Genomic DNA, 14,121 nt, shown 5'->3' on the forward strand with positions numbered 1-14,121 from the left:
ATGTTTCTTGTATCTTGTTTCTTCTTCAATAAATGTTTTTCATAATACATGGCCGGACAGACCTCGTAATGAGATTGTTTAAAATACCTTTGGATAGGTGCAGAAGTCTCACTGAGAGTTACAGAAATTGCATGATTCTAATGCAAAGCCTCAAAAGGTTGTGCAACAAAATATTAAGTTATGGGTACCATCATCTTGTTGCCAGATATCACAGCACACCTTCAGGGTTCTAGTGGAGTCCATGCCTCGATGGGTCAGGGCTGTTTTGTCAGTAAAAAGGGGACCAACATAATATTAGGCAGGTGGTCATATATACATACACACACATGAATGAAACTGAAACACCTGGTAAGTACATGTGTAGTATGTATAGTATGATTTGGTAGTCCTTGGCAGTGATGCACTCAGCTAGCACAAGTAGTAGGCCTAGGGAATGCCATAATATTGCATCCCAAACCATCACTGACGTCCTGATGGATGTGATTTGTCCTCTGTGGTGGTATGCCAACATATTGATACTGTACCTCTCAATATAACATGAAGATTTGCTGTCCCAGTCACAGATGCACCAGCAAAACACAAATCAACCAATTTATCCTCTTTTGAACTCTGATATGTCCCCAATTATATTGTGTGGATTTCAATATTTTGTGTACAGCTGTGCTATTGATCTGCTAATTTCACCTTCACACTCTGCTGTTGCTGATGGAGTGTGAAATCTGTGAAGATTGACCACCAGGCCATGCATATATAGGTGTGAAACCTCCAACACTATATTTGGCCAATATTTCAGTTTAATTGTCCAACTCCTGTAATTTACATAGCAAACTTTCTAAATAAAGGTCTATGTAAAAAGTCTAGGCATTGATCAACAGTGAATTCTATTAGAATATTATGACTGAAACCACTGAAAGCTGCTTAATTTTCCTGACCATAAAAATCTAAATATTTCAAATACCTTGCATGGTCCTGCATGGTCTAGTAAACAAAGAATATCCCAGGGCAATTGCTGACATTGTTGAATCTGCGGTCTTGTCCTTCTTTCATGATCCAGAATCTACAATACAAGGCCAAGCAGGTTATTCGTTGACTTATTAACCAAACGTTAATGTCATAATTTGGACTTTAGCAAATTAGCATCTGGAACATTGCTGGAAGTTATTTTTGCCTGATTGGTTGAATGTATGTTCTGCTCATGGAGACCACATACAATTTAATATACAGTGAGGGAAAAAAATACTTGATCCCCTGCTGATTTTGTACGTTTGCCCACTGACAAAGAAATGATCAGTCTGTAATTTTAATGGTAGGTTTATCTGAACAGTGAGAGACAGAATAACAACAAAAAAATCCAGAAAAATGCATTTCGAAAAAGTTATACATTGATTTGCATTTTATTGAGTGAAATAAGTATTTGACCCCTTTGCAAAACATGACTTAGTACTTGGTGGCAAACCCTTGTTGGCAATCACAGACGTCAGACATTTCTTGTAGTTGGCCACCAGGTTTGCACACATCTCACATCTCAAGGAATTTGGGCCCACTCCTCTTTGCATCCACGAGCCATTTTCAATGCCCTGGCTGAGGGAAGGAGGTTCTCACTCAAGATTTGACGGTGCATGGCTCCGTCCATCATCCCTTTGATGCGGTGCTGTTGTCCTGTCCCCTTAGCAGAAAAACACCCCCAGGGCATAATGTTTCCACTGCCTTGAGATCATTGACAAAATCCTCCAGTGTAATTCTGGGCTGATTCCTCGCCGTTCTCATGATCATTGAAACTCCATGAGGTGAGATCTTGCATGGAGCCCCGGACCGAGGAAGACTGACAGTCCTTTTGTGTTTCTTACATTTGGGAATAATCGCACCAACTGTTGTCACCTTCTCACCAAGCTGCTTGGCGATGGTCTTGTAGCTCATTCCAGCCTTGTGTAAGTCTACAATCTTGTCCCTGACATCCATGGAGAGCTCTTTGGTCTTGGCCATGATGGAGAGTTTGGAATCTGATTGATTGCTTCCTTCTGTGGACGGTGTCTTTCATACAGGTAATGAGCTGAGATTAAGAGCACTCCCCAAGAGTGCTCCTACTGTAATCTCAGTTCCTTACCTGTATAAAAGACACCTGGGAGCCAGAAATCTTTCTGATTGATAGGGGATCAAATACTTATTTCACTCATTAAAATGCAAATCAATGTAGAACTTTTCTGAAATGTGTTTTTCTGGATTTTTTTGTTGTTATTCTGCCTCTCACTGTTCAAATACACCTACCATTAAAATTACAGACTGATCAGCAGGGGATCAAATACTTTTTTCCCTCACTGTACATCATAATATCATATCAATATCAGGCATACCTTATTCCTCATGCAGTAACCAGCCCAGTCTGTATACTCTGCCTCAAGACCCCCTCAACAAGTCTCAGGTGGGCCAGCACTATTACAGAGGCAGACCCTTCAGAGGTAGAAGACTTGTAATAAAGCTAATCAATATAGGCTTTTCATAGTATATGGTGTAATAGCCATTCCCTACGTCAGCCAGGTGTGTCACGCTCACTGAATATTTTACCCAAGAACCTGTGGTTCAACTGGGTCCAAAGTTCAAGGAATTTCAAAGGGCACATATCTTTGGAGGGGAAGGCAGAGCACATGAAGACGTTGTCTTGAAAGCTTTGACTAACTGGAGCTATGCAGTGCTAACAGGTAAGCATAAGATCTTTGAATAAAGGGTTATTAGGAACAAATCAACATTTTGGAAATGTTATGGAGCTTTTAAACGGAAGACTAACCAAGTACAAGTCAATGAACAAGCAGTTTGTCGATCCAGTATTGTTTTAGTTATGGATTATCTGATTTTTCTACATTTATTGTAGTAATGATCCTCTAAATGCTTGGTCAATAACATTTGAACCTTAAAACATTTTAAGCAGTACTGTTTTGGGGGATGGCTTATTGCCACTTGCAAGACTTCAAGAGAGTGGCAGAGAGAGCTGGTGTCTGGTACTACCAGTTCACAGCCTTAAAAAGATCTGTTTCCCTTTTCTGACACAGTATTTGCAGTACATAATGCCTTTGATAATTAGTAGATTCTGGTATTCTATGCTAAATTAGTTGGAAAGCTAAACTGTGTAGGGCTGAGGTCTTATAAGGGCTAGTGACTGTCACTCCTGACCTGAGCTTATAATTGTGCAAAATCATACTTCACAATTAGCATACATTGTTATAGGACCATCTGATTTTCAGCTTACACTGACAAATGTTTCACATATTCTTAAGCTGTTCGACATATAAATGTCGTTGGAGTCCAGAAGGCGGAGACATGTCTAAGGTCACTTTGCAGAAGTTTATATAGCCGTAAAACCTTGCCGTCCCACCCAATGTGTAATTAGGAACAAACACTGATGATCTATCACTGAGCTTTCATACTATAGAAGGATTTATCGGCCAAATTGTCAAACTTCCGCTTTTAGAGTAGACGTGATAGCCCACCCAATGGATAGCTACAACAGTGGTAGCACACTTTGAGCAAATTAAAGTACTTTAATATACTTTGAGCTAGTCAAAGTATAAAGCTAGTTAGTCTGGTGTATATTATATTAATTTTTTTAGACCAAGCTTCAGAGCAAACTTCATTTCATGTGCTTGTGCTGTATATTATTACTGGTAAAAAAAAAAAAAAAAAAAGCACATCTTTTTAGTTAGGACTGGGAAAAATAAAACATTTTATTGCTTATTACTATGAGAGTGATAATTATGTTGATTGGATTAGATATTAAAGAATGCATAGACTACATGCCTACATGCTTATACAGCAGTGTTCTGAGATCATAACCAGGTGTTGAAAAGATTGTGGAAATCATGGCTGAGAGAAAAAGCAGCACTAGTCCCAACCTCCATTCCAAGGGAGGTGCTGGCAAGTTCACTAAACAAGTCCAAAGGAAATTCAGCCGTGCACAGGAGAAGGTAAGATTCATTCATTCTGCAATTATCAGTATTGCTGTTGTTGAAAACCTTTAATATACCATACAAAATTTCCCAGAGCAGTTTTTTTTCTAAATGGAAGAAAAGTGAATAAAAGGCAGTACTTTGTTGCCAATATGATTTTGTCCTCAGCATTTATTCATACAGCAGTATAGTCAGAGACAACTCTCTCAATTTCTCTTTTACAATCGTTGCTCTTTGTCATAAACGTAATAAACCTTGTTACAGTTAAACCACCTCCCATAATTAAACATTATTCTGCAAGAACCCTCTTTGAGCCACAGAAACCATTCCATACAATTACAAAATGTTTATCAAATTCTGGTAAAATGTTCGGTGTTTGATGTTTCCAGGTTTTACAGAAGTTTAGTAAATCTGAGGAGACAAGAGATGCGCAGTTTGAAATATATGTACAAAACTTCCAAGATCAGCAGGTACTTAATAAAAATTAGCACACACATAAGGCTTGATTTAGAAGAAACTGTTAAATGGATTTTTATTGCTATGTTTTTATTTAATTATTGTTTCACAGAGTGATGGACACAGAATATATAAGGACCTAAAGGCATACTTGAATGCTGTCAGAGGTTTGTTGGATTCTATGCATGGATTACTACTGAGATCAGATGTGTGATTAAACAACTATTTATAATAATGTTTATATTATCACACATTCTGTTAAATCAAGGTAATGTATTTGAAAACTAATTTTTATCCAGTTAATTTAGTTCAGTCAAAAGGATCTTCACCTTTGTTAGTATTGAAACACCCATGATATGTAAATGATTATTAAAATAGGCATAAATCCACATGGGCATAAAAAAATATAATGTGTTCCACAGTGATGCGAGATGCATCCAGTCGTCTTTTTCAGTCTCTGTTTGATGTTTATGAGCTTGACTGGGAAGGGGGAGAGGACCTTGGGGCTGTTGTAGAGGTGATCCTCATGCAAACTTTGACACAGAACATGTAACTGTTGCCCTTCAAGCAAAGAGTCATATGTACTTCTCCTATGTTTAAAAGGGGGAAGACTTGCTATGGAATGATTATGAGGCAAAACTGCGAGATCAGGCATTGCTCACAATAGAATCTTATATGAGCCAGTTCCCAGATATGAGGGTAATTATCCACCTACAAACACACACACACACACACACATACAACAGTCTATATTAATCTTTTCGGTGTCTTCCATATCAGTGTATATTTTGTGTCCCTCAGGAAAGAGTTGCCAAAAGAGGCAGAAAACTTGTGGACTATGATTCTACTCGTCACCACCTGGAGTCACTGCAGAACGCTAAAAAGAGAGATGACATCAAGATAAACAAGGTCTATTAAGAATCCATTGTTGTGAAGTACTATTAATACCTGTTAAAACAACTCACATACAGAATGATACAAGCGGGGGCAGTAATGAACCCAGTGCTGTACATTGACCCAACCTAACAGTGACAGTCATGTCATGTGAGACACATAGTACATAGAGTAACGTTTCCTTAATGTTTCCATAATATATCATATTATCAGTAGGTGTTATTGAATCATTCACATTTGTAGTGAATATGAGTGATAAAATTACTCTGTCATCATTGTTCCCCTAAAATGAGTTGGGAGGAGAAACTAAAATTAACAGAACCATATATATATATATATGGTTTAAATTTAATTTAAATTCATATAATGCTGCATTTCCTCTGAATAGTACACGTTAAACATGTAACCGCTTTGTTTATAAAATAAATAACTATATATATATATATATATATATATATATATATATATATATATATATATATATATATATTATTTAGTTATTTATTTTATAAACAAAGCGGTTACATGTTTAACGTGTACTATTCAGAGGAAATGCAGCATTATATGAATTTAAATGGATTCTAATCTAGAATCCGGTCTAAAATCTGTGATTATTTTGTATGAGAAGCTGGTTTAGGGATATTTTGATATTTTTACTTATGCAAGCTATGTGCTGCAGTCTCACTAAATATTGGCCTCTACAGGACACTATTCATGTTTGTGCACACAAAAACATACCTCTAAAATAAATCTATACCTCTACAAATAAAAAAAAAATAACAAAAGAACTGGCCTTTTTGGAGGGGATTGTATGAAGCATATATTGAGATTGGAATGTGGAGGCCATGTTGTTTGCAAAGTTGTGTTCAAATGGTCAGGGCTTGATTTACTAGCTTTAACCAGCTGTTAATGAGGATTGGATTTATGGATCCATGCAAAACTGAATGGCATCTTCAGTTTACTCTGCTGAGATGGAGCTATTCAAGGTTGGAGATATGGCTGTTGACAAAGCACAGAGACAAGTTCAATTAGCTCTTTCTCAGAATCCAATCTGATTGAGCTGAGATTTGGTGTGCTTGTGATTGTGTTGTATTTAACTGGATTTTTAACTTCTATTTGGTAAACATAGCCATCTTCAGCAAAATTACTTCCACATTTCATACGATCTCAAACAATTAATTATAAAATCTTGTGAGTAGTCCTCACAAAATCTGATTTTCAGGTTTATTTTTAATTTAGGTTGTTCTTAAGGCTATTATTTAGCTTCAGAAAAAAGATTGCAACTTCAAGAACACTTGTAACTAAATGTTACATCTACAGGGTGTCATAAAGTCTCTATACACGGGGGAATTTAATACCTGGTAGCAAAATGTCTTCTAAAATGCCTCATATTAGCATATATTATAAGTTATTTATGATATTATTATATAATTATAATTATATGTTTTATAAGTATATATGGCAACCATGTAGAGGGTTTTTTGTAAATTTTTCAAAGACATTTATTTCAATTCAATATATTTGTATAGCGCTTTTAACAATGGACAGCTTTACAGAAGTATAGAAACATAAAACATAAAGTTAACTTACTCTTTTATCCCTATTTTTATCCCTAATGTAAATAAAGTTACATTTTCTAAAAAGTATAAATTACATGGTGACAGCCTGTATATAAAGAACTTTCTCCCATGTTTCTCAAAATGACTAGGTACTACTTACACCTGGGTGCAAAATGGGTGTCTAAGAGGAGTGTAGGAGAGGATGTGTAAATTAAATATTGGAATATGTCTATTTTTTACAGGCTGAGGAAGAGATGAAAATGACCAAAACAATCTTTGAGGACATGAACGGGGAACTAAAAGAGGAACTGCCTCTTCTCTATGACAGGTAAGATGCGACAACACAAATGTTAATACTTATGAATTAAATAAAAATAAGATATTTCTAATTTTTATAGAAAATGTGGTTATAAAAAAATGTATGTATGTAAATGTAAATGACTGTATAATTCTCTTCTCACAGTCGCATTGGATGCTATGTATCTGTCTTCCAAGCTGTCTCAGACTTGAGAGATATATTCTATAAGGAAATGTCTCAGGTAAGTAGTTAACACCAAAAAGTTATAAATATATATTTTTTTAAGTTTAAATTTCACATTTTATTAATAGTTCATTTTGTGTGTGACTGCAACCATAGTGGGAATAAAATGTTTTTAATTATCTTCCAGAATAACAAGAATTTACAGAATATTATGGTGAACTTAAAATCTCAACATCCTGACAAGAACTTCGTGGTCAAGACGTTCAGTCGGTGTGTTACTTTCTGTTCTGAGGCATGCCTGAAAATGCATGTGCTGTATATTATAATTATTTAATTTCCTTCAACATTTTCAGATAGCATATCAGAGTAAATTTTTAGAAGTGAAATTTGTCATGTGGTACTATTTGCAATGTCACATTTCCTGAGGTGTATCTTATGAATTTCTTCTTTCTGATTAGCAGAGGAACATTGAAGAGGAGGTCGCTTAAAGATGCACTGTCTCCCAGATCACTGAGAGCCAGCTTCTCTGAGCTTCAAATGAGTTACAGCTCTCGAGGTACTCTGAGGTAAAGTGAAAATAATATACATATTTTTATGGCAAATATTATCAGATTTTTCTTGGTTGGTGGATGTCCATATTTTAGGTTAATTATGCAGCCTATCACATCATCCTATTAAAATTATAATTTAATTAATTTACCATTAAAACCTATTTATATCTAACCTTTTTGCTGCTGCAGGAGAGGACATTCTTCTAGTTTTAGATCAGACAAGGGCCCATATGACCCTTATATCCCAGAGGTCCTGACCAGCCCTGCTAGACCAAAACCCCCAAAGAACAACGATTGTGTGGTTAGGGACCCAGATGCAGTTTCCCCAAATGAGCACAACCTGGAAGTAGAGAGAACACCTTCCACTGTACACATACCTCTAGTAGATGGCACAAAAGCTTCTGAAACTGTGCACAGCACAGAGGCAAAACAAGAGGATGAAGGCACTGAAATAAAAGAAATGGAATCGCTGCCAGCCTCAGAGCAGGATGGAGAAAGGATGGGCTTAGATATCAAAGGTGACTCATCTCCAGAGACTGGTGATGAGAACAAGCAGGATTCGAATAGAAATCATTCTGAAAGGGATAAGGTCTTATCATTCGATGAAGATCCTGAGGAGCACAGCATCCATCCTGAGGAGCTAAATGAACCTGACTCTGAAATAAAAGATAAATGCCTTTAAATGCCATTGTAGGTCCTAATATATAGAAATAGTTCTTCCTTCAGCTTTGTAATGTTTGTGTCTCTTCTCTGATTTTAAAGAAAATGCCATAAATGATCAAATATTAGATGAAATTAAGAAGAAACCATTTTGAAACTGTCAGAATATGAAGACAGAAGTATGTTTATTTTAGTTAGGAATCGGTGTTGATTAATGCTTAATAGTCATGGTATGAGGAGCTCATAGGGACGAACTGAATTTACACCAAATACACACTTCACCTTTCCAGATACACTAACTCCAAAGTTTTCAATAATAATAATAATAATAATAATAATAATAATAATAATAAGTTGTTTTTGATGATGTTATTATTTTAATTATAAACAAGAAATTAGACACTATGCAAATCAATTTATTGGTCAGGTTTGAACTTTATGTCATTTCTCAGGATAAATCAATTTGAGACTGATTAGAGCATTGATATATAAAGTTCCACCTCTGCTGTGTTGTCTTGTGATTTCATGTAAAGCTAATTTGAGTGTTTGATTATGGGCTTAATGCACTTACTGACAAATGTGATTTCTTGTGAACTGATAAAAGATTGATTTCACTATTTAATAAATATGAAGATGTCCAATACATGTTATCACAATTCTGTCTCTTTATTAATAGAATATTTAATTACCTATTTAACATACTTAATTACCTATTATTAACAGGTAGTTATTTCTTAGGTTCTGTCTTATCTAGCAGGCAGTTCACAGCGTGCTATGCTCCTGTTTCAGAGCTGTGGCTGAAGCTTCATTGTTCCGGATACAGAGCGAAAGGCTACCTCGACTAGCATGTGTGCCGCGTGTACTAGTCTATTTTAATTGTATCTTTACATGATCATATTTAGTCAAATATTTGTTTTTAAAATGTCATGGAACTCTGAAATGAAGTAAATAACCGATCACTTCGAACAAATGCATCTTATCGACCACACACTCTGTCAGGTAGGTCTGCTGCACGCTTTGTTCGGAGCTTTTGTGAGCGGTGTGTTAGACCTTACTTGCCTTTTATGTTCGTTTCCTGTTTAAAAGTTTGACACCAGAATAAAAGAGCCTCTCACTCCGATCTGTGTTGTTACTTTGATTTCATATTTTGAGCTCAGCTCTTTTTAGGGTTTTTTTTTGTTGTACCTGTAATCAAGAGAAAGTGACATTTTGTTCGCAAACTAATGCCCAGTTCCTATGATTTTTTTGTTACGTAATGGCCCGTGCACTGCCGCATTCTATATGAATTACTAATGCTGAGTTTGAGTTCTGTTTTGTATAAAAGTCGAAGAGAGAAACCAGAAGTTGGCCGTCTGAGTTCTTTATAGATAATGTGAAGTGAAATTAGTCCACTGTTCAGTATAAGTCACGTTTTCCTAATGCTCGATTTCACTGAAGATATTGCCATACTTGTGTTGCTTCTTTTGTCTAGGTTTAGGTGTTAACGCTTTTCATCATGGCTACCACCTCACCTTACAACTGTAAGTGACTACTTTTATCTGTGTATAGAAAAATAAATGCACGAAGTTTCCGAAGTGGATTAAGCCGGTCCTTAAAAGACTTAGAATCTAATGTTAGGGCAGTAATTTGAATACTGTGTCATGCTCTCAAACTAATTGCTGTATTTCATATCCTTGTACCTCTGTAAGAGCAGGTTGTTTGTAATTGACATTTCAACCTTTCTCTTAAGTCACAGAAATGGTGCCAACAACTGTGGCCCCAAACCATACGGACTCTGCTGTGATAGGAGGTGAGTGGACGATGTCATGTTAGAGCCTAAATTTTCTACCTATTGGAATCTAATGAATATTAAACGTTGGATATGTTTTTCTTCTTACATTTATCAGCTTAAAATTTTCAGCTTACCAAAGTTTTTAAGAATTAAAAAAAACTGTTCTGTTCCTGCATTTATTTTCACAGGAATTATATAGTCTCTAGTATTATCTTTTTTTTTTCCTCTGTGTTCTAGTGGTGATTCTGCTGGTCTTGTGTACACTGGCTGGCTTGGTGTTCCTGTTGTATCACTACCTGTGTCACAACAAGGGCATCTACAGGACAACAGGAGAGGCTGCTCCAGGTGTGGACCCAGACCAAGTCTACCATGACACAGTCACTGAAAACAAGGAATACTTTATTTAAGTAGCGCAGACTGCCATGGATGAGCTGACAGAGAAGGTCATGTTGAATAGCTATTGACATTTAGATCATTCTGAGAATATTGATAGTGCCTTACTTGTGAGAGCAGGGCTACTGTGGAAACTGTGGGCTAAGAATTCACATTGAGTTAATGATAAAATTTGTGCTTTGTTTTTTTCGGGATTTATTAAAATGATGGTGCATATTGATTTATCAGAAGCAGAGTGAGCTGGCCAAATAGTGTATCAAACCTTGTGCAACCAATTTACTTTTACTTTTGTTGGTACACCTGAGACCACTAGTAAAAATAATTCCTATTCCTATTAATTTCTAATTTAATATGACAATTTTCCTTACACATTATATGACAACAATCTGAGTAAAAAGTAGAATCTTTGATCTATTTACAGAGTTAGAATTACTTTGTATTTGTTTTGTTTTCACTTTGCTTAAATGACAATTGTGCAATGTCAGTTAAGTGTATGCAAGTTTTTGCAAAGCCTTATGATCCATTTGAGATCGAATGCATTGGAGTGTGATCTGAACACATGCTTCAATAGAAGAGATGAGGCATGAAAATCTGGCATCTCCTTCTATCTTGTGTGTGTATGTAATGTAATATGTAAAACAGTGGCATTAATAACCACGTATCCCAACAAACAACTGGTCATTCAAGGAATGGCAACTGATGAGGTTTACCTAGGGTTAGGTTTAGGTGTGGCTGTGCTCTGTTATATTATTGCCTAATCAAATCTGGCAATTATCACTACCACCAAAACACTAAATGCTCACTGATTAAAAGAAAGCCTTTTATTCTGTGGGCTTAGGCTATCCGCTTATTTTATTAAAAATATTTTAATCACTCACATCTACGGCTTATATGACAACACCTTGCATCAAGTCTATTTTTTATTTTCCTTTATTTATAAATCACAAGCATTGGTGCTTAATCAATCACATCTCCAGCTTATATGACAACCCTGTGCATCAAGACTATTTTTATTTTCTCTTATTTATTAATCACAAGCATTGGTGCGTAATGTCAGTTTTTAGTTTTAACTAATTCTTTTTTGCATAACAGGTATGTTGTGTTCACCTTAAGGATATTAATTAGGCTGTAATATCATCAAAATGAAAGTTAAGTTCATGGTTTGTAATAAGTGTAACAATCATTCACTGTACTGTTTACTACTTACACACTGTCTATGTAATAGCAACACCTGTATATTTATCCAGGCATGCCTATGACAGAAGCACAATTCATAAAACCATGCAGCTAAAGATTAAGAACTTCTGTTAGTGTTCCCATCCAACAACAGAGGGGGAAAAATGTGAACTATGACAGTGGCATGGTTGATGGGCTCATCAGATGGGCTGGTTTGGGTTTTTCATAAACTGTTGAACTCCTGGTAACAATAGTGTGAAAACAGTTTACAGAGAATGGTTTGGGAAAACACCCATATAGCCCAACTACCTCACAGTTTAATATGCTGTGTATTCTAAGATGCTTTTCTGCTCACCAGTTGTATGGAGTGCCTATTTGAGTTACTATAGACTTCTGTCTGCTCAGACCTGGTCATTCTAATCTGACCTCTTGCATCAGCAAGATGTTTTAGCTTGCAGACACGCTATTCAGGTTTTTTTTGTTGTTCACACCATTTTTGTAAGCACTAGAGACATCCCAGGAGATTGGCAGTTTCTGAAATACTCAAACCAACCCATCTGGTAGCTACAACTACGCCATGAACATTAACTGAAGCTCTTGACCTGTGTCTGTATGATTACATGTACTGTGTTGCTGCCACCTGATTAAGTGATTGTATAACAGCATAAATGGGCAGGTGTACAGGTGTCCCTATTAAAGTGGACAGTGAGTATATACTGATTATGTATTTGCTATTGCTACATAAACAGAGAAAGTATTGATGTCTGCTGTCCTTAGGAACGTGCAGCATGCCACCTTTTAGATGAATATCAAATCATTGAGTCAAAAATAACATTATGGAATTTCTTTTTAAATTTCCAAAATAGCCTTTATTGTTAATTAGGTTTAGTAATTTAAAAACGCTTACTGGTGATTGCAGAGCTTTACTTTTTTTAAACATTAAATAAAACCCACCTATTAGAAAAAAAAAATCCCTGAACTCCAGTTGTTTATTAACCTTTGTTATATTTATATATATATACCATAAATGCACACTGCAAGTTGGTAAAATGGTATAGTGATGATCTTGGTATGTTGCATAAATTCCTCAATTCATAAATTTCCAATACAAATTATGATGACGTGCAAACCTTTGCCCTCTTTTCGTTGGATACTTCTGTAAGTAAAATATGTCAACCTGTTCTGAAGCTACTGTCGGATACCCAGTGGTGCTGCTGTTACATGTATGTTTCAGACAAATAATTGAAATGAATAAATCAAATAAAACCAAACAATAGGGGGTTTGTATAATAAGCTAAATGAACACAAGTTACATTTCAATACATACTTTCACATTACAACCAGATAAACAGCTAGTGAAATTTTGACTTTCCTGTTATGAATACACATTAGTTCAATGTTCTGGGTGGGGTTGATGGTCAGATCATTCTGATATCAATGATGGAGATTCAATAGAAATAAAATTATGCCATTAAAGAACAAAAGATAAAAAGTCCCTTTCTTCAGTTTAGATTGAAATTGAATCTCTCACAATCTTAAAAGTTTGAATCAATTGTTGAACTCAACTCAATAGAGAAAACAGAACAGATGGAAAGCCATATGAGAAGTCTTTTATCTAGATGGCATGTATAATAAATTTGGGGAAAAAAAACATTCACACAACAAAATTTAATGACTGACACTGTATTTGCATGTATAAAGCATGAGTACAAAAACATGTTCCAAAAAGTCTAACATTTAAGAGTTGGCTGACAGTGCACATAAATTAATGTGTATTATTTCTAAAAAAAAAATTACCACTGATAAGTTTTTATTAAAACAAAATAGCTTTTAATAAAAGTGCAAAAAGCATGCAGAACCATCATGATGCAGTTAGATATGTTTCTGATATGTTTCTATGCATCATTTATTAATTTGTCATATGTGCAGAATTATTCAAAAAAAATTTTCAAGTCACATTAAAAGCTTTTAGTGCATTCTAATCTAGATCTTTGGTACAACCAGCTCCTTGGTTATACATTTCAATGTTCACTAGAAAAAAAAGCCTGCTTGATGTGCTTAATTACATTCCTTGACAAAAAAAAAAGTCTTGATTAACCCCTAAACTTCTATTTAGTTCAACTTTGAGAATGAGGCTAAAGAAATTAATTTGTGAAGCCCAAACCCTTTGTGAAGAATATACGGTTGTTTCACTAAACTAAACACAGCATTATATACAGTTCTGGGTATCCGACATGATGTG

At 35.5% G+C, this 14,121-nt stretch overlaps 1 protein-coding gene and 1 long non-coding RNA gene across 4 annotated transcripts in view; one reads left to right on the forward strand and one right to left on the reverse strand.

The window, feature by feature from the left end:
• LOC131365663 (uncharacterized) overlaps positions 1 to 2,532 on the reverse strand; it is a 2,920-nt gene extending 388 nt beyond the window's left edge. The window contains exons 1-2 of the long non-coding RNA XR_009206725.1: positions 2,352 to 2,532; positions 959 to 1,057 (exon numbers count right to left, since the gene is read on the reverse strand). This is a non-coding gene — a long non-coding RNA (uncharacterized LOC131365663). The remainder of the gene's footprint in view (positions 1 to 958; positions 1,058 to 2,351) is intronic.
• A 23-nt stretch (positions 2,533 to 2,555) lies between these two features.
• On the forward strand, positions 2,556 to 14,056 carry bin2a (bridging integrator 2a). 3 transcript variants are annotated; one of them, XM_058409388.1, is made up of 15 exons: positions 2,556 to 2,696; positions 3,806 to 3,956; positions 4,328 to 4,408; positions 4,507 to 4,561; positions 4,817 to 4,911; positions 4,998 to 5,093; positions 5,196 to 5,303; positions 7,090 to 7,175; positions 7,311 to 7,386; positions 7,516 to 7,598; positions 7,787 to 7,894; positions 8,069 to 9,538; positions 10,011 to 10,059; positions 10,269 to 10,328; positions 10,548 to 14,056. In XM_058409388.1, exons 2-12 carry the CDS (start codon positions 3,852 to 3,854, stop codon positions 8,559 to 8,561), a joined length of 1,386 nt encoding a protein of 461 aa, XP_058265371.1. In that variant the 5' UTR covers positions 2,556 to 2,696; positions 3,806 to 3,851; the 3' UTR covers positions 8,562 to 9,538; positions 10,011 to 10,059; positions 10,269 to 10,328; positions 10,548 to 14,056. The 3 variants fall into 3 exon arrangements, with proteins under 3 accessions (XP_058265371.1, XP_058265373.1, XP_058265374.1); XM_058409390.1 differs by having other exon boundaries at positions 7,790 to 7,894; XM_058409391.1 differs by having other exon boundaries at positions 2,577 to 2,696; positions 3,829 to 3,956.
• The last annotated feature ends 65 nt before the right edge of the window (positions 14,057 to 14,121 follow it).

The sequence above is a fragment of the Hemibagrus wyckioides genome, linkage group LG15 (assembly GCF_019097595.1).
Source record: "Hemibagrus wyckioides isolate EC202008001 linkage group LG15, SWU_Hwy_1.0, whole genome shotgun sequence".
In the NCBI taxonomy this organism is placed as follows: domain Eukaryota; kingdom Metazoa; phylum Chordata; class Actinopteri; order Siluriformes; family Bagridae; genus Hemibagrus; species Hemibagrus wyckioides.